This window comes from Mustela nigripes, chromosome 1 (genome assembly GCF_022355385.1).
Source record: "Mustela nigripes isolate SB6536 chromosome 1, MUSNIG.SB6536, whole genome shotgun sequence".
Taxonomy (NCBI): domain Eukaryota; kingdom Metazoa; phylum Chordata; class Mammalia; order Carnivora; family Mustelidae; genus Mustela; species Mustela nigripes.
The window spans coordinates 84,354,326-84,374,232 of NC_081557.1; the positions used below are offsets into that span (position 1 = coordinate 84,354,326).

Sequence of the window (19,907 nt, forward strand, 5' to 3'; positions counted from 1 at the left end):
GCCAGTGTCGTGAACACTCGCCTGCTCCTGACCTTTGCTAAGCCAGCAAGAGCTTGAGACTGTAAGCCGCACTGATTCGGGAGTCCTACCTCCCTTACCCAACACCTACTACGCGATTTTCCGGGCGATGAGGCCGGATCCTCCCCCCTCCCGGCTTCCAGAACTCCTGCTGTTTCCCCGAAATATCCGCTTATACATTACATGATGTCAGAAAGACCAGAGAATTTCATAGGAAAGTAGAGGGTCAGAAATGGTGAGTTTCAGCTGACAAATTAATTCAAATGCGAAAGATGCTGAAAGGAAGTAAGGTTGTTCAGGTTCTAACTGTTGTCCCTGTTCTAATACCTGTGATGTTTACACACACCGGCTTGCTTTAATTTTAATTCTGGTATGTGCTCTTTGCTAATGCAGTCCTGAGATAACTGTTTTCCTTGCGGTACAACCTTTACCTCCTACCCGTATCTGCATAATCGGACACAGATTCCTTGTACTACTGACTGCTAAACTTCAGTTTTCTGCTTGGAATCTTGAGATTTGGATCAGCATCTCTTCAAAACCCCACAAACCAAAAACTTAGTTATGATCTCTCCGTGGTGCTGAAAGCAAGACTCCCCAGCTCCGTTGAGTCACTCTCAGGCACCTCAATCGTTTATTTTGAGGTTAATCAAATTCCTTTTCAGCCTTCCCATGTGGATTCTAGTAGCAAATGTTTTTGTCTCACAATGATAACTTTCTACTAAGTTAAGAAGGTATAAAATCGGGCCGGGTTCTTTAATGTTAATTTTCATATAAGGATCGCAGACATTTGAAAAACTGCTTTTCCGTTATTTCGCACTGGAATTTATCCTTTTATTCTTGTATTACCATAGACCCCAGATTCTATTTTGTTGGAGGTGGAGAAGGAGTGGCCAAACTAGAAAATATTAGGCAGATTTCAGCGTCAAGCCTGCACCTCCCTCTCTTGGAACTACATTTCCCACAGGGTGGACTACATTTCCCATGAGACCCTGGGAGCGCGCGCTGAAGACGCTAAGAGACAGCTTCCGGTCTCGCTAAAAGCTGCGTGGTCGACAACCGGAAGGTAAGTAAGGGGATTTGGGGATGAATTATTTTTTTGGGTTATACAAAGAGGAACGGATAAACGGACAAAAAGCTGGACCTTTTTTTCCCTTTCCCATACCTTGATCTTCAAAGCACTGATAGGAGGAAGTGGGATCTTGCTTAGGACCCTGTTTTTGTATCTGGTGCTTTTTGAAACTGGCAGAAACTCACAACAGTAGGAACTTAGTTCGACTCTTAGAGGGCCCTTGGACTTGAAGTCTCAGCTGTCTCTTGTTTGTTCATAAAACTAAATACTAGTAGAGGTCGGGATTCCAGTAGTATGTGGGGAGGGAGGCGTGGCCAGTTTTTTCAAATTGGGAGATTGCTTTCCACGCGATTGTTTTTTCACTGTTACTGGTCATAAGTGCGTGTCTCCTGGTCTTTTGGCTATTGCTCCTCCTTCCCTCTTTGGTTTAAAAATAAGGTTTATCGTTGAAAATGCGTTCTTACTCCGTTACTAATATTTTGAGATTTAAATCTTTTTTCAAAAAAATGTATTGAAACTCCAGTGATAGCTGATGTTTACAGTCGATGCTCAGCGCACGCACCAGTTCCCTCCTTGTAATTCCGCAGCCCCTTTGCAAGCGTTAGATCGGCTTAGGGTATGCGGTGGGGGTGTGGTTTGTTGGAGGAAGCTCTGTAGGCTCAGGTCCTCTTCTTGCCACAGATCTTAACCACCTGCTTAAGTCCTTTGGACTAATTTGGTTAAATAATGGTTAAACTAGGTGATCTCTGGAAACTTTTTGTGTTGGTACTTACTAGGCTTTGAGATAATATAAAGGAGGTAGGTCTTAGGTGTAATTTGCATATAAAAATGCAATGTGGCTTTTAAGTTTTTAAAAGTATAAAAACTACTTTTAATCCCACTACATTTTGATTTTTTCTTGTGCTTTGTATGTGCACGTCTGCGACCGTATAGTTTACAGCCTTTTTTATTTAACTTGCACTTTTTTATTAGCTTCCCCTTATTTTCAATGGCTAATATTCTATCTTATCATTTCTCTATTGTTGGAGAGTTTGCGGCTTTTACTTATTTGCAGTGAGCATATTCTACATCTATCTTTGAGTCACAATTTCTTTCCCAATAAATGCCTTGCAGTGGAACTGAATGATGTAGCTTAAATATTACAGAGAAGATATATTTTAGCGGGTAGTAATGGTCATGGTCAGTTACTCATTTCTAATTTACATAGCTGTTTTCCCTTGAACAAGCTAACTATTTTTGCTCTCACTCTAATGGCTTCAAGTGCTAAAACACAACCTCCAGATTTTAGATACTCCTCACTGGATTAGAAGCATCAAGAATATGGGGCGCCTGGGTGGCTCAGTGGGTTAAGCCGCTGCCTTCGGCTCAGGTCATGATCTCAGGGTCCTGGGATAGAGTCCCGCATCGGGCTCTCTGCTCAGCAGGGAGCCTGCTTCGCGCTCTCTCTCTCTCTGCCTGCCTCTCCATCTACTGTGATTTCTCTCTGTCAAATAAAAAAAATTAAAAAAAAAAAAGCATCAAGAATAGATCCAATTTAAGGTAAACAGAATTAGTGTTTTGGTCCATACCCAAATATGCCATGTTCATTTCAGTATTTGTGTCTACATCTAGTTCAGATGTTAGTAAATTCTTTTTCAGAGTGACAGGCATAATTTGCAAGAAAATCTCAGTGGCAAATTGTAAAAATCACTGTATTCTAGAAGTGACAGTTGGGAGGGCAATAAATTATTGAAGTAATTCTGAAATAAAACTGGTTAGAATCCTGTATGGCATATAATACGGTTATTGAGTATCGATTAAAAAGCATTTAAATTTTCTGAATTTACTATGTTTCTTTAGTAATGGAATATGTTGTAACTTTTCTTCATTCCTTTAGGATTGTGTACATAAAGGAGTTTTTCCTTTCCTTTTGCTTGATATTCACATGGTGAGAGTATGATGGGGAGAATGATTGGAGGCAGAGTCATGACCAGTTTTGAGATTATCTTACTTTGGGAAGTATTAATAAGTAAAACTAAGATCAAGTTCACAAAATCCCAATTCTTTAATGAATAAGCTTAATGCCCAGCAACTTTAAAAACAGCAGCTCACATTGGCCAAAGATTAAAAACAGTATAGAACAGGAACAGTGCTATCTTGACAAAGGGAAGAGTAGATCTGTGGCTTTCTCTTACAATTAATGGATTTGAGTGTAATTTGGAATTGAAATGGTATTTGATACCAATGTGATAAAGACCTAGGAAAGACCAGTGATGGGTGAGGTCCTTACTCTATAATGTTCCATGGGCTTTCAAGTTAGTTGTTTCTATTTAAATAGAAGGACAGAGATAAAGAAAGGGGTTATCCCCAAACAATCCCATAAAAAGAGGTTAAAAAATTTTTTTAAGAAGGAAAAAGCGGGAAGGGAAGCTTCCTGGGCATGACACCATTTGCAAGGTCACAACGAACACCCCAACGAAGGGCAGATCTTTTCTTCTCAGTTGGCACCAAGTAATTGTTTGGAACATAGATGTGCTGAGGTTTGGACTGGGGTTCTGCTCGAGAAAGCATCTGCTCTCTGACACCCCAGCGTAACTCCTTTCTATGATCCTCACCAGGTAACCTCATTGAGTCCCAGTCTCGTTTGTACTCAAAATATCGGGCTACCCGGTCTATCTTGCCTCGGTTTCTGTTCAGCTGGTCCAGCCTTGGGAGGATAAAGGACTTGGGTCGGCTGGCAACAATCAGGTCTTGTTCGTAAGCCGGAGGGCCCATTTCTTCTCTTCGTAGATAGCAAATGAGCTGATCTTGAGAAATTCCTTGGTACTCATGTGGTAGATTAAGTTTTTGTGAAATGTCAGCTGGGGATTCCCTCTCTTCATGGCACTGTAGACTCATCAGCCTTTGTCTTAAGTCCCAGAGATCCATATCACTCTCTGTACCAGACTCTGATTCACTGATAATCGACTCATCAGTCACTAATACTTCCCCATCTGGTTTCTTTCGCAACACCTTTCTCTTCATCACTGGCTTTCGGAGTCTTTGGGAGGCCTCGGAGGCTGTTTCTGAAGTGGCATTACTTTCTATGCGTGGGTACTGCAGGTGCATAGGAAAAGCAGGTCGCTTTCCTGGGGTTACTGAAGCTTTACTGTAGGGATCATACTGGATAGGCTGGCCATCTCTCCTGATATCTCCCTCACCCTGCCCTGCACAGATATGGGTAAAAGCTGTAGCAGCTGCCAACATTCGTTCTTCTGGATCCATATTGGCCCATTTTCGTCCATCGAGTCCCATGAGTTCCTCCATTGGCTCCCCTTCACTATAGGACCTTCTGCAAGAAAAAAATACCGACCAGATTTCTGTAATTCCCAGTTCTTAAACTGTTCATTCCCTTTTTGTGTACTATTTTATTGTAATCAGATGGAGAAAGAATGGCTAAGGCAATCATAAATCTAAGAGTTATAAAATGTAGATTATCGTACAGGGTAAAATGGTAATAGTTTTGAGGAAGATTAACTCAGCTGCAGAGAATCCATCATCTGCTTTCATTTCCACTTTCTTCTTATTTGTTCCCACCTTCTAATGCCTGGTGGTTCCTGCTACCTTTAGTAGCTCCTAGGACAGGACACGTGAGTTCTGCCATTAAAAAAGCTTGTGACTTGGGGCACCTGGGTGGCCCAGCTAGTTAAGCGTCTGACTCTTGGTTTTGGCTCATGAGATCAGGGCCAGGGTCAGATTGAGATTCTCTATCTCTGTACCTGCTCCCACTTTCTCTCTCTCAATAAAATCTTAAAAAAACAAACAAAAAACTTGTGACTTACATGACATGGGGCATAATCCTTAACAGACATACACTTAGAGGGGCACATTATATATCCAGCATTCTTCTGTGTGCTTAATTAATTCATGTAATCCCTCACCTGTGAGGAACTGGTACTCTTATTATCTACTTTCAACAGATGTGTAACATGGAGCACAGAAAGGCTAAATAACTAGCCCAAGGTTACACAGCTAGTAAGTGGTGGAGTAGGAAGTCTAACTCAGGCAGTTTGGTTGCTTTTAACTATGAGTGACTTAATCCAAAACCATCAGAAAAGCAGTGATATGCATAGAAATACTTCTGTACTAAGCAAATTAGCCCTTTGCTGTAATTACTTTTCTTCCTAGTTTGTTTACCTTCTGATTTTATTTTTTGCTTGTCCAGCTTTCAAGTTTTGTGTGTGTGTGTGTGTGTGTGTGTGTGTGTGTGTTTTAGGTAGTCGTATTTTTTTGGTTTTCTGCAGTTTCTGTGCTTCTGCAGGATCTTACTTAGAAATGCTCTTCCCCGGGGCGCCTGGGTGGCTCAGTGGGTTAAGCCGCTGCCTTCAGCTCAGGTCATGATCTCAGCGTCCTGGGATCGAGTCCCGCATCGGGCTCTCTGCTCAGCAGGGAGCCTGCTTGCCTCTCTCTCTCTCCCTCTCTCTGTCTGCCTCTCTGTCTACTTGTGATCTCTCTCTGTCAAATAAATAAATAAAATCTTTAAAAAAAAAAAAAAAAGAAATGCTCTTCCCATTACAAAACTATAAAAAAGGTTTTCTTCTTCTAGTACTTTTATAGTTCCTTTTTTTTTTTTTGTATTTAAACTTTTAATCATCATAGATACAAGAAACTCTTCAAGGCCAAAAATTAAATGAGCTGCCAAGAATTAGATAACATGGCCTTAGCAGGGATTTGGAGACAGTCCAAAGTGACTGTTAGTTATAGATTGTCTAGCACTGTCCTAGATTTAAGGATATAGTATATTCGTCCCCATATTTTTGAAATACAGCAGAAATTTCAACATCTTAATTACATTTTCCTGACTCTACTAACTGCTAGAGTTACAAAATATAAATTCAGTTTGACTTAAAAAAAAAAAAAAGCCTAGTGATGTTTATTACCTTTTTTCTGCCATCAAAATTGCTTAGAGTGGGGAAGTCTTGACTTCAGGCTTTATTTCTAATATGAAGTACAATCATTGATAAGTTTCATCAATCAGGCTAGTCTACTGTAGCACCTTTAAAGACAGAACTGAGTATTAGATGTTAGAACATACAAGCTACTAATTTTATCTGAAATATTGGAAAGTTAGTAGAAAAAGAGTAGACATATATTCTTTATAAACAGTTTTATGATTAGAAAGATTGGACAAGTATAATGAAAAATAAGAAGGAAATGTTTTAAGGAAGAAATATCAGTAACATCAGTCCTTAAATCATCTCAGCTAATGAAGGAGAGAGAGAAATGGGATCTACAGACATTTTCCCTAAATTCTGACTAAACTTTAACGCCAGCTCACTATTTCTTAACCCCCCCCCCCTTCCTTTTTGCCTGTGAACTGGCCAGACAGGATGGAAAAGAAGAATGTGGATGATCAACCCACAATAATTAAGCCAATTCTTATCTCCCTGGACAGAAGCAAAATATATCCTTTAGGCATTAAATTAAATCTTAGGTACTATTTGCACATAATGGAATGATACTGACATCACCAAAGTAATTCACATTGAAACTGTTGTGTCCTTTTACTTCTCTTTTCAGGCAGAGTGGACCTGTATGATTCCTTTATTCCTGGGGTTGGTTGTCTTATCATGGCTGAAAATGACATAGATAGAACCCAGACTGAGAAACTCCTAAAAAGAGTGCAAGAACTGGAGCAGGAGGTACAAAGGCTTAAAAAAGAACAGGCTAACAACAAAGATTCAAATGTGAGAGAAAATTCTTTAGCAGCTGGAAAAGCTAAGCGTGCATTTGATTTCAGTGCTCATGGTCGAAGACATGTAGCCCTAAAGATAGCCTATCTGGGCTGGGGATACCAGGGTTTTGCCAGTCAGGAGAACACAAACAATACAATTGAAGAGAAACTGTTTGAGGCTCTAACAAAGACTCGACTAGTAGAAAGCAGACAGACGTCCAACTATCACCGGTGCGGGCGAACAGACAAAGGAGTTAGTGCCTTCGGACAGGTAAGGGCCACTGTGTTCTTTCTGAAAGCCAGCAACACCAACATATTCTAGGTGTTACATATTAAGAATTCAGATTGTGTCTCCAAAACAAACATCTTTCTTTAATTCCACAGGTGATTTCTCTCGACCTTCGTTCTCACTTTCTGAAGGGCAGGGCTTCAGAGGATTGTAATGTAAAAGATGACGTCTACGATGCTGCTAAAGAGATTCGCTATACCCACATTCTCAATCGGGTACTCCCTCCAGACATCCGTGTGCTGGCCTGGGCCCCTGTGGAACCTAGCTTCAGTGCTAGGTTCAGCTGTCTGGAGCGGACTTACCGCTATTTTTTCCCTCGTGCTGATTTAGACATTTTAACCATGAACCATGCAGCTCAGAAGTACGTTGGCACACATGATTTTAGGAACTTATGTAAAATGGATGTAGCCAATGGAGTTATAAATTTTCAGAGGACTATTTTGTCTGCTCAAGTACAGCTAGTGGGCCAGACCCTGGATGAGGAGACATGGCAAGAACCTTTCCAGTTATGTCAGTTTGAAGTGATTGGCCAGGCATTCCTTTATCATCAAGTCCGCTGTATGATGGCTATCCTTTTTCTGATTGGCCAAGGAATGGAGAAGCCAGAGATTATTGATGAGCTCCTGAATGTAGAGAAAAACCCCCAGAAACCGCAGTACAGGTAAGTTAAAAACAAAACAAAAAACCCAAAACTGTTGCCTTTAGAATTTTTAAAAATATATTAAACATTTTATATAACTAAAGGTTAACATATCTTCCTCTCCCAACAACTGTCTGATTAACTAGGTCACTTATTTTGTCTTCATGAAGAATTTTTTTTTTTTAAGATTTTATTTATTTGACAGAGAGAGATCACAAGTAGACAGAGAGGCAGGCAGAGAGAGAGAGAGAGGGAAGCAGGCTCCCTGCTGAGCAGAGAGCCCAATGCGGGACTCGATCCCAGGACTCTGAGATCATGACCTGAGCGGAAGGCAGTGGCTTAACCCATTGAGCCACCCAGGTGCCCCTTCATGAAGAATTTAATCTATCTTGTAGAATGTTATAAACATGCAGGAGGGCTATCTTTATCTTCTCTCGTTCTGTACCCTTAGTAGGAAATGGGTGTTGGTACCAGGCCCCTTAAATAAAGTAACATTCATTTTTAATTTTTTTTCCCCTGAATTTATGCTGAGAGGTATTATTTTTAGATTCTGGTGAAGTCTGAAGGTAAGGATTCCAACTATTCATATTAAATCTTCCTTGCTCTACATTATTGTACTTTTGAATTTTTCCTAATTTTCAGTGTTGAAAATGGTAGGAAAGATGGAAAGAATAGTCAGACTTTTCTTTTAAGAGCAGGCTGAAGTCATATCAACCAACAGTTCATTCCTAAGCAGTGAAATCTACTTTTTCCTTCATATCATAGAAAATTAACAAGTTTGGAAAAATATAAAAAATAATTTCATAGCATTAGGGTTGAGACGAGTCAGCTCACTTGTAGGTGACCTGTTACCACTGAAATTTACCCTAATATAGATCAAGCCTAACTAGTTGATCTATGGTTTGCTATTTTTTTCTCTTAATTATAAAGTTGTTCAAGGTGAGGGATCGTTTTTATTTATCTTTTACTTGATACTGATGAAGTTTCCCCCCCTCCTTTTAACCCAATTACCTACTCCCCCAACCTTGTTCTTAAAATACAAGGCTGTTAGATGGCTGCTGTGTATTTTTACACCCTTGTTTCTTACCTCTTTTCTTCTCTAGTATGGCCGTAGAATTTCCTCTAGTCTTGTATGATTGTAAGTTTGAAAATATCAAGTGGATTTATGACCGGGAGGTTCAGGAGTTCAATGTTACCCATCTACAACAACTATGGGCTAATCATGCTGTTAAAACGCACATGTTGTATAGCATGCTACAAGGACTGGACTCCATTGCAGTACCCTGTGGGACAGGTATGACAGGAAAATCCTAGGATACAATTACTTACTAAAACTAAAGTTATATGGGCTATGGGGGGAGGAAGGTTATATAACATTTGGAGGTGATTCTATTGTGGTATGCATCCATGTAATATCTGATTGTATATATTATAGGACCAAAGATGGATGGAGTGATAGAATGGAGAAATGTTAAGCCCTCTGTCATAAAGCAGACCAGTGCCTTTGTAGAAGGAGTGAAAATGCGCACATATAAACCCCTAATGGATCGTCCTAAATGCCAAGGATTAGAATCCCGGATCCAGCATTTTGTACGTAGGGGACGCATCGAGCACCCACCTTTATTCCATGAGGAAGAAACAAAAGCCAAAAGGGACTGTGATGATACAATGGAAGAAGAAAATACTCTTTTGGAGAAACCAACAAAGAGAGTCTGTGTTGATACAGAAATTAAAAGCATCAGTTAACTCTAACAGGATCTAGGAGGCAAGAACTAGCTAGTGGTAGGTGAACAGAAAAGAAATACAACAAAGCATGTGCTGAAGTCCTAAAATTCAGATGATTAGTTCTTTGAAAAAACGAAACAGAAAAAAAAACATCCCCCTGCAAACCCAAAGACTATTAAGCCCTATAAAAGATGTTTTAGCCTGAATAAGAGTTCAAACATTCTCATTCCTCCCCAAAAGGATTAAGAGACAGAAGATGCAAAGAGCAATTGTGAAATGGAGAGTTTACATACACATGGGAACCTGTGCCTTGTGTTCAAGTTTATTAAAGCCTGATTCTGTAAGTGTCTAATTTGTTATGCTGTCTTTTTAAAAAAACAATGAGATATTCACTACTTATCTGAATTCTCAAAAAGAGCTTTGCCTGAGTGTCTTTTTTTTTTTTTTTTAAGATTTTATTTATTTATTTGACAGACAGAGATCACAAGTAGGCAGAGAGGCAGGCAGAGAGAGAGAGAGAGAGGGAAGCAGGCTCCCTGCTGAGCAGACAGCCTGATGCAGGGCTCAATCCCATGACCCTGAGATGATGACCTGAGCCAAAGGCAGAGGCTTTAACCTGCTGAACCACCCAGGCGCCCCTGAGTGTCTTATTTTTTAAGAGAGAAATTAAAAGTAAGAAATTTAGTTAAATATTTGGTACATTTGTTTACAAAAGTCACACTATGACATGAAAGTGACCTAAGTGAATAAAGCTTACAAGGCTTATCAGTCTAGTGCTGTGAGCCACAAACAGTCCTGGTTAGAGTCTTTTTTTTTTTAAATAGATTTTTATTTATTTGAGAGAGCACAAACAGCAGGAACGGGGAGAGGGAGCTTTATGTGGGACTCAATCCTTGGACCCTGGATCAGGACCTGGGCAGAAACCAGATGCTTAACTGACTGAGCCACCCAGGTGCCCCCATCTTTTTCTTCTTTAAAACCTTGTACATATGTAAAAAAATATTCTTAGCTTAGTTCATGGGCCATATAAAAATAGGCCATAGAGTTTACCACCCCCTGGCACACTGGTTTAAGGAAAACTCTTAAAAAGAGATTTCCAAGCTAAATCTTGCAGAACAAGGGAGAGCCAGTTAAAGTTGGGATAAAGAAGTAAAACTTTAAGTGTGTCCAAGGCAGAAGATGCAGTTTGTATAAAGCATGAGAGAGAGTAACATTTTACCTACAAGTAACTGTAAATACAGGAGTATGGCTTGACACTGACAAGAGCATAGTTTAGGAAAGGAGCAAGGGTCATGTTTGTAGAGTCCTGTAGGCTTCCTGAAAAAAGCTTAGATTTTTATCTTGAGAGGCCACTGGAAAAAAATACAAGCAGGGATGCAGAAATACTGCTCTGGTTATGGTGTGGATTAGAAGAGGGCAAGACAGTGGTACCAGGTAGGAGAGCCAGTTAGAATAATCAAGGAATTAGATGATGATGGCCTAGACCAGATTTATAGTAAGGGGATGGAAAGAAGTAGATGAATTTTGAAATTAAGAAAGGAGAAACTGGGTTTTATGGTTGAGTAAATGTGAGGTTCAAAAGTAGGGTGGCTTTCAGGATAACACTAGGTTTCAGACTTAAGCACATCTAAGACACAAGGGACAGGAAAATAAGGGGCTTTGTTCTCAAAGCTGGTTAAGTAACCCTCAGAATATTAACACCAGTATTTACTCGAGTTCAAAGTTCTTTTAAAATGATACATTAGAACTTCTAGCCATTAAAATAATAAACATCAAATCAAATGAACTCATATACCTTTTGCCTCAATCTTCATCACTGTAAAGTGTAACACTTCTGTACATTTATGAATTATATTGTGTATATATATATATATTGTATATTCGAGATTCAAAGTCTTACCAATCAACAAACTGTTCCTACTTAGGTTCAAAACTCTAGGGATACAAATATGGTTTATACCCTCAAGCTGCTAGTTAAGACAACATATGGGACAATTACAAAGAATATTAACATGAACATAGTTAACTGATGCTGTGGAAGTGCCACAGAAGCTTAGTAGTGGGTAGGCCAAAGACACAAGACTTCACTGAAAAACTTTCAGGTTTAGAATGTAAAATAGTAGAAAAGTCAAGTGACCTTGTCATACTGAAGACGACACATCATAGCTTTTACATTCTAGGAGAGTAGAAACTGGAAAAGATCCTTATTTTAGAGATGGGAAAATAGTGGTACAAAATAACTAAGCTTTATTCTTACTAGCCAGTTTTTCCAGGTCATCTAGATTTTGAATCAGGTCATTGGTTTTTGGAACCTGATTTACCAACATTTCATAATGCCCTGAATGTTCTTAAAGTATTGCTTTCTCCTTTAATTCTGATGTAAGGACAAACGAAAACATTTCGTTTTTCAATTTCCTACCTTATTTCAGTGTACCTCCACTGCCATTAGTTTTCAAGTTAAAGAAAAACCTGGAAAGAAAACGGTTTATGAAATCACTATTTAAAAAAACAGCAACTCAGGGCGCCTGGGTGGCTCAATGGATTAAAGCCTCTACCTTCGGCTCAAGTCATGATACCTGGGTCCTGGGATCAAGCCCCTCATGGAGCTCTCTGCTCTGCGGGGAGCCTGCTTCCTCCTCTCTCTCTGCCTGCCTCTCTGCCTACTTGTGATCTCTGTCAAATAAATAAATAAAATCTTAAAAAGGAAAAAAACCCCAAAAACCATCAACTCTAGGGGTACCTGGGTGGCTCAGTCATTTGGGCAACTGGTCATGATCTGGGGTCCTGGAATCAAGCCCTGAGTTGGGCTCCCAGCTTGGCAGGAAGCCTGCCACTCCCCTTGCTTGTGCTCTCTTTCTCTGTCAAATGAATAAATATAATCTAAAAACAAAACAAAACAAAAAACACAAAAAATCAACTCTACAGAAATGATACATGGGACAAAAAACACTAAAAGCCATGCTTGGGAGATTGTATAGAGGCAAGGGAGTTAGAGGATCAAGGTCTTAATAATATATTAAGTAAAATCTAGTATAATAAGAATTTAGTGATATTTTTTGGTAGTTACCATAAACTTTGGACAATCATCATAGATGAAGCAATGATGAATCCCAAAATGTAACTTTGCAAAAGTACCTAAGTTATCTGAAGTAATATTTGGGAATTTCAGCTTCTGACTCAAGATAGGGACTAATAACTGATAGAAATAGTCCTTAAATCTTCCTTTCTTCACTGGAAAAATGGAATTATTCCAATAGGTGGTGAGGTTTAAATGAGATTGTACACATTATATATGAATATATAACATGCAATATGTTTTATATGTAAGATATATAACATGTTTTATATGTAAGATACATATATAAATAAAATGGTACTCTGTGAGAGGTATTACACAATTTATTTCAATGTTCATGCAATACAAAACTACCTACAGAATAGCTAAATAAAGCAGGGACCGAAATGAAATAGGACTCTGCCCGGGCTATGAAGATCTCCAACACGGAAGCCCTGAGAGCGTTTTTTATTTTATTTTGTTTTGTCTTCTTTTTTAATGGCATATGTACTATATATTCAGTGATTAACCTGTTTTCTTTGCATTTAAATTATGCACTCTCCTTTTCTTGAATGTATGAAGATGGATATTTGTAAATAAGTATAAACTGTAGTAAAGCCCACAGGTAACTGTAAATTCTACTTTTTAATACAAAGACCTGGTAAGCCTTTCCCTTTACTTAGGGAGAAACTTTCACATAGAAGATAGAGCAGCTTATATTTTGCAGATTAGCTAGTTGTTATTTTTTTTTAAGTACGTTCGTACTTCTTGAATTTATTTCTAAAAACAATGGGGCTGTATAACTTTATAATCCGAAAAAAGGTGTATTTTCATCTGGGGTAGGACTATAGGGTTCTTCGATTCTCCACACTATCCTAACTCATTAGGGAGAGAGGTGCACGCACCGTGACACCCAGAAGTTCACAAAGGACGTAACCAGGGGTTGGAAAGACTCTGGTTCCCGCAAGACAACAAAGACGATCGTGTACCCACCTGGCCCCGGGCGTGGTTGTCGCCTCGGATGCTCGCGGCCTCCGGGGAACCTGGCTCCCTCGGCGGCACCGCCCCCCGCCGCCCTCTGGGCCACCGACATGCAACCGCTGCAGCCACCAGGCAGGCAGTGGGCGCCCACGGTGACCTCGAGGGGCTCAGACGTGCCAAGGGCACGACAGAGCTTACACCTGCCTTGGGGAGCAGTAAACCTGGGTTCAGCAGGAATCTCAGGCGTTTCCCAGCCCCGCCGGGGGTAAACTGAATGGTCAGCGCTTTTCAAAACCCGACCTCTCCACAGCAGCGGGCAACCAGCCCTCCCGGGCCCGTGCGCCCCCTATTCCAGCGCCTGTCGGCTTACCTGCTCCGTCAAGGTCCGTTCGCCGCACCGAGTCCGGGCTAGCCAAGCTCCGCAGGCTTCCGTTAGTGTCCCGTAGCTCGCGCAGGCGCACAGCCTGCTCACGCGCCGAGACCTCAGTTAACCGCCCCGCAGCCGCGGTTTAAATCAGAAGAGCGAACCCGAGGACTCGGCACCGCCCTCTAGCCTTCGTATTGGCTGTGAGGGTTGTCGTCTTCCATGTGTACATTCTGATTGGTGCTCATTTTCTCTTGCCCTTCCCCGACTGGCGGGAGGAAGCCCGGGATCTGAGGCGTAGATTCGGGAATGCTCCTTTTTCGTTGTACCGGTGCGTTACCCGGAACCGTGGCTGCGTCGTCTTCAGGCGCACGGGTGGGGAAGGAGGGGACTCTGTAACCTTCGTTAACGGCTAGTTAGCTGGGGTTTGGCAGGGGCGGCCTTAGCGTTCAATCCACCTGAGTGGACGGCGTCTCCATTCTTCTCAACTCCGGACGGCTGCCGCGGTGGGTGGCGTCAGCAGGGAAGGCTCTCGGAGCTCAGCTGGAGCCATCTCCAGCGATCCGCCTCTTCAGACGGCCCACCTGGGTTCTGACCCACGCAGGTTCTGTTTAAAAACAGACTGCACTGAGTGCTTTCCGAGACTCCCAAGGCTGGCGGACCCATTGTCGTGGGTCCTGTCCCTACCGACGTTCGTCTGCACCCGTGCTCCAGCCACACTGACTTCTTGCTAGAACAGCGCTCGCGGTTTCCCTCCCGAATGCCCCCGTCGACTCCCTTCCCATATCTTATTCTTTAAAAACAAAAATGTTTTTGGTCTATGTACCCGCTTTGGGAATCGCTGAGGATGAGATCTAGGAAAGAAAATCCCTAGATGTCCCTACGACTCGATGTTCTAGTCATTGCCCTGAAACGTAGCTGAACAGTTTGTCCTCCAAGGCTGAGCGTTCGGTATCCCACTTCACACAAGCAGGCAGGTGCCAGTTGACAAATTTATATTATTTCTTAAACCCAGGATTCAGTGAGAGGGAGCGGATAATATTTCATCCTTTTTCTCCAATCACTTTCCCCCTTAGTCGGGGCCTTTGCATGACCTCTAAGTCACTTTGCATTTGTTGGGGGGTAAGAAAAAGGAATAAGATGGCAGAAAGTGGGTTGTAAAGATTTGAATGACCCTACCCCCTAGATCTCCAATATCAACACTACTTTAGTACCACACATTCTTTTCTTTCCTCATGAGTAAATATCCCTTGTTCTAGTTTGGTCATCTTGTATGATTTTTCTTTGACATCAAATCTTCCTAATCTGTCTTGAAGACAAGAGCACAGTCATTTTTCTTACCTGCTGCTTTGATCATTCAACATGCTCCTTACCTCCACCATCAGTTATCTTCTTGTCATCCTTTATGATAAAGTTCGATCTTTGAAAACCTTTAATTAATAACAACCCGAAGGATCTATTTCCTGTCATATTTTAAGTGGTTTCTTTTGTTCAACTCAACCCTTGTGTTTTGGTGGACCACTTCATGCTCCAATTTTGCCTAGATCTGATTTCATAATCTTCATGATTCTAAGAAATCCACTGAACCCAGGTCAAGAAACCTTAACCAAAGCCATCTCAAATTGAGTATATGGAAGAAGATCCTATTCTTAAAAACCATATTGTGTCCTTAAAAACATAAAGGAAGCTTCCAAACACATTAAAAAAAAAAAAAAACCAAAAAACTCGTATATAAGGAAGCCCCATGAACTTAGTGCCTAGTTCCAATAATTATTAACTCATGATCAGTCTTGTTGGTTCTATATCACTATCCATGTACCTCCTCTTGTATCATTTTGAAGCAAGTGTCAGGCATCTAAAATCTATAAATATTACAATATGATTACTTTAAAAAAGGACTTTTTAAAAGCATAACCACAGTACTAGTATCACACCTAAAATAGCTAAGGTATTTCCTTAATATCATCAAATAGCCAGTGTTCAATTTTCTACTTGTCTCATTTATCTTTTTCTTTAATTTGCTTGTTTGAACCAGGATCCAACCAAGTATATACATTGTGATTGGCTGATCTTTTAAGTTTCCGTTATAAGTTCCTCCTCCCTTCTTGTGCAGTTTGTTGAGAGAACCTTGTTGTTGGTCCTGTGGAGTTTCCCATAATCTGGATTTTGCTGATGAACACAGTTTAATATGGTTTCCTTACCTTTTGGTTATAACAGCTCTCGTTCAGATGCTTTTCTTGCTTAGGATTAGCTGTTTATTAACCCAGCAGCAGTTTTATCTTTGCCTTGAAATAATACTTTTAGCTGGTTATATTGTCATGCTTAAGTTAATCCCTCCTTTGTGATATGTTTGCTTACCTCACCTGTTTGTTGACATTTTCAAACTCCGTCAACTGTAGCTGGTCTCTGTAGACTCATTATCTCTTGTATCTGACGTCTGCAATTGGTCCTTCTTTCAGTCTTGGAAATAGAACACTGGCCTAAAGAAAAGCAAAATGAAAACAGCTCTTTGGATGCTGCTCCCCCACTGCCTTCTGCCAGCCTCTTTGTCCACCTTGTCCCTATTCTCATTGCTGACATTCCACCCGCATCACGATATTCAAACTGTGCTCTCAGATATTGCTAATGTACTTCTTAATGGTCATCCCCAGGTATTTTGCTCATTTCCCATTCTCTTATTTTTTTGAGAGTGTTTGATAATTTATTCAGTAAGTATTGAACACTGTTAACCTTAGAAGTAAAACTGTCAGGTTTTTTTGCCACCAAAAATGTTTATTTAGGAATAGCAGGGGATTGCAACTCAGGACATGCAAGATATAGCAAAATGATGGGCAAGTACACAGAACAAAGGAGAAGAATGTTCTTTTATAAAGAAAAGGAAGAAGTTGGGAAGGGCGGCTGTTTTTATTTTTTTCTTTTAAAGATTTTTATTTATTTATTTGACAGAGAGCGATCACAAGTAGACAGAGAGGCAGGCAGAGAGAGAGAGAGGAAGGGAAGCAGGCTCCCCGCCAAGCAGAGAGCCCGATGTGGGACTCCATCCCAGGACCCTGAGATCATGACCTGAGCCGAAGGCAGCGGCTTAACCTGCTGAGCCACCCAGGCACCCCAGGGCGGCTGTTTTAAGCAAAAAGTTTATTGGAGTAAACTGGAAATTTGAAGCATTGTGGATTTTCATTCGCTGAGTGGTGACAGTCTCTCATTGGCTAGGCTGTTGCCAGCCATGTAGGAAAAGCCTCCTTCCTTTTTCTGGGGTAGTCAAGTATAGGCTGCTGCTTTTGGGAATGCAAGACACATCTCTTCTTATTGGGGATCTACAATTGACAGTGAGTAGTGGTAGGACATGAGACCATCCCTTTTTGGCCTCTTAGCTCCATCTTAAATGACATATCCTTTATTTGATTTCATGATACCTATGATAGGTACTGTACTATATGTCTTAGTGATTTGATGATGAATAAAAAAGACATCTGCCTCCCTTATGAAGCTTCCAGTTAGACTGAAGAAAATTACATTTATCAAACAATCACAGGTTATTATAAAATTACAGCTGTGTTCAGTGCTAAGGAGAGGCAAATGGTCTAACAAAAACATCTAATAAAGGGGAGATTTAACATAGTGCCACTGAACAAAGAGCTAAAGGGTGAGTAGGGGAGATGTTGTGGAGGGGACAGATGGGGGTGAAAGAAGATTTCTAAGGAGAGGGAAAGCATTTGCAAAGGCCTGTTGGGGGTAGAAGCTTGGAAGATCAAAGAAATTGAAAAAAAGACCAGGAAAGAGACAGGGTAGAGATAAGACTGGAGAGGTAGGCAAGGGCGAGATTATGTAGATCATGTAGGCCAAGACAAAGAATTCAATCTTTATTGTAAGAACTATGGAAACTCTCTAAAGTGCAGATTGGGATGGGTTATATGACATACTCAGGTGTGGATTTGAAATTTCATCTTCGGTGCATTGAAAATGTGTTTGAGGAGGGCAAGATTATATGAAGTCCAAATTGGAGGCAGTTGCAGTATTCTAGGCAGTAGATGGCTGTGGCTTAGGTTAGGATGTTAATAGCCAAAGATAGCAAGAAGAGGACAGATAAGAGAGATTTACTGGATAAAACCCTAAATGATGTGACCATGAATTGGCTGGGGTTGATGTATGAAAGAGGTCATCGATTATTTGTAGGTTTCTAGGTTTTGCAACTGGATGCCACTTTCTGAGATAGGGAATATTGGAAGAAGACCATATTTTAAGAGACAGTTAGGTTTTGGGCATGGTGAATTTGAGATGCCCTTGAGACATCCAGGTGAAGGTAAAATTAGGCAGTTAGAAATCTGATGTAGAGGTTAGATGCAAGGTATGGCCTTGTAATATTTACGTGTGGCTGGATAGCTATTAAAGTAATGAGTGAGAATGAGATCTTCCAGGACAGAATATAGAGTGAAAAGAGAAGAAAGACTACTCTCTTCTTGAAACTCATCTGGTGAACTCTTTGAGACTTCCCTGTCCTGGTTCTCCTCTCATCTCCCTTCTGCCTCTTAATTTTTGCAGGTTTCCAAAGAGTGGTCCTTTGTCTCCCCCTTGGAGAGTTAATAGTTGTTTTGTTTTTAAGATTTTATTTATTTGAGTCCCTTTCTCTTCCAGCCCAAGGCACTTCAGCAGCCGGTGCAGACATGGCCAAGTCCAAGAACCACACCACGCACAACCAGTCACGAAAATGGCACAGAAATGGCATCAAGAAACCCCGGTCCCAAAGATATGAATCTCTTAAGGGGGTAGACCCCAGGTTCCTGAGGAACATGCGCTTTGCCAAGAAGCACAACAAGAAGGGTCTGAAGAAGATGCAGGCCAACAACGCCAAGGCCATGAGTGCACGTGCCGAGGCTATCAAGGCTCTCGTCAAGCCCAAGAACCCAAAGGGCAGCAGCTGCAAGCTCAATCGACTTGCCTACATCGCTCACCCCAAGCTCGGGAAACGTGCTCGTGCCCGCATTGCCAAGGGTCTCAGGCTCTGCCGGCCAAAGTCCAAGGCCAAGGCCCAAACCAAGTCCCAGTCTTCTGCTGCGACTCCGGCTCCAGCTCCAGCTCCTGCTCCTGCTGCAGCTCAGCCTCCCAAAGGTGCCCAAGCCCCCACAAAGGCTCCAGTGTAGAGGCTTCTGTCTGCCAGTGTGAGGACAGAAGGACTGGTATGACCCCTGGGCTTCTATCCACATGGGGCTGGTGTCCTCCTATGCTATTTGTACAAATAAACCGGCAGGATCTGTCAAAAAAAAAAAAAAAAAAAGATTTTATTTATTAGAGAGAGAGAGAGTGGGGGAGGGGCAGAGGAGAAGGAATCTCAACAGACTCCCTGTTGAGTGCAGAGCCCATTATGAGGCTCAGTCTCTCACCCATGAGATCATAACCTAAGCTGAAATCAAGAGTCGGATGCTTAACTGACTGAGCCACCCAGGTGCCCCGAGAGCTTAATAGTTTTATTGCTTCCACTAATTTTATATGAGATAGTTTCAAAATCTTAATTTCCAACTCTTACCTCTTTACTGGTTTCTACAATTGATCTTAGCTGTGTACTAAGATTTCTAGTTGAGTATCTTCGTCTTCCCAAATACAACATATCTAAAATACTATTCTTTGTTTCCCTCTGGATTCACCCTTACGATACCATATTCCTTTCAGTGGTATCATCATTTCCCCAGGCTTCCAACATTTAAGTAGTGATCATTTTTTACTCTTTCTCATCCTCATATATCTTACAGTTACCAAGTTCTGCCATTTATTTCCTTTTAAACCCTCATCTCTCTCACTTCCATTTCCTTTATACTACTCATCACTAGTTCAGCCCTAATTATTTCATTTTCAGATTCCTTCTGTAATACATTTAATGATATGGAAGGGTATAGCACAGTAGTAGTATAGGCTCTGAAGTCATATTTCTGGGCTCAAATTCTGACTCTTCCACTCCCTAGTTCTGTGACTTGGGCAAGTTATATAGTCTCTCTTTGATTCGATTTTCTCACTTTTAAAATGGAGATGATAATCTGATTTCCTTCATAAGGTTGTTATGAAAATTAAATGGGAAAATGCAT

At 41.0% G+C, this 19,907-nt stretch overlaps 3 protein-coding genes across 7 annotated transcripts; 2 read left to right on the top strand and 1 right to left on the bottom strand.

The window, feature by feature from the left end:
* Positions 1 to 169: 169 nt before the first annotated feature.
* Positions 170 to 9,850, top strand: PUS3 (pseudouridine synthase 3). Of its 2 annotated transcripts, XM_059414239.1 has the most exons (6): positions 170 to 253; positions 870 to 1,081; positions 6,626 to 7,050; positions 7,164 to 7,729; positions 8,812 to 9,002; positions 9,144 to 9,850. In XM_059414239.1, exons 3-6 carry the CDS (start codon positions 6,676 to 6,678, stop codon positions 9,452 to 9,454), a joined length of 1,443 nt encoding a protein of 480 aa, XP_059270222.1. In that variant the 5' UTR covers positions 170 to 253; positions 870 to 1,081; positions 6,626 to 6,675; the 3' UTR covers positions 9,455 to 9,850. The 2 variants fall into 2 exon arrangements, with proteins under 2 accessions (XP_059270222.1, XP_059270223.1); XM_059414240.1 differs by lacking the exons at positions 170 to 253; positions 6,626 to 7,050 and having other exon boundaries at positions 1,059 to 1,081.
* Positions 3,108 to 13,962, bottom strand: HYLS1 (HYLS1 centriolar and ciliogenesis associated). 4 transcript variants are annotated; one of them, XM_059414250.1, is made up of 4 exons: positions 13,840 to 13,962; positions 11,853 to 11,902; positions 5,986 to 6,101; positions 3,108 to 4,397 (listed from the first exon to the last, which is right to left on the bottom strand). In XM_059414250.1, exons 3-4 carry the CDS (start codon positions 5,997 to 5,999, stop codon positions 3,470 to 3,472), a joined length of 942 nt encoding a protein of 313 aa, XP_059270233.1. In that variant the 5' UTR covers positions 6,000 to 6,101; positions 11,853 to 11,902; positions 13,840 to 13,962; the 3' UTR covers positions 3,108 to 3,469. The 4 variants fall into 4 exon arrangements, with proteins under 4 accessions (XP_059270233.1, XP_059270240.1, XP_059270255.1 ...); XM_059414257.1 differs by lacking the exon at positions 11,853 to 11,902; XM_059414272.1 differs by lacking the exon at positions 5,986 to 6,101.
* A 124-nt stretch (positions 13,963 to 14,086) lies between these two features.
* LOC132012286 (large ribosomal subunit protein eL29-like) lies at positions 14,087 to 19,092 on the top strand. Its single transcript, XM_059392127.1, has 2 exons — positions 14,087 to 14,164; positions 18,466 to 19,092. Exons 1-2 carry the CDS (start codon positions 14,143 to 14,145, stop codon positions 18,969 to 18,971), a joined length of 528 nt encoding a protein of 175 aa, XP_059248110.1. The 5' UTR covers positions 14,087 to 14,142; the 3' UTR covers positions 18,972 to 19,092.
* The last annotated feature ends 815 nt before the right edge of the window (positions 19,093 to 19,907 follow it).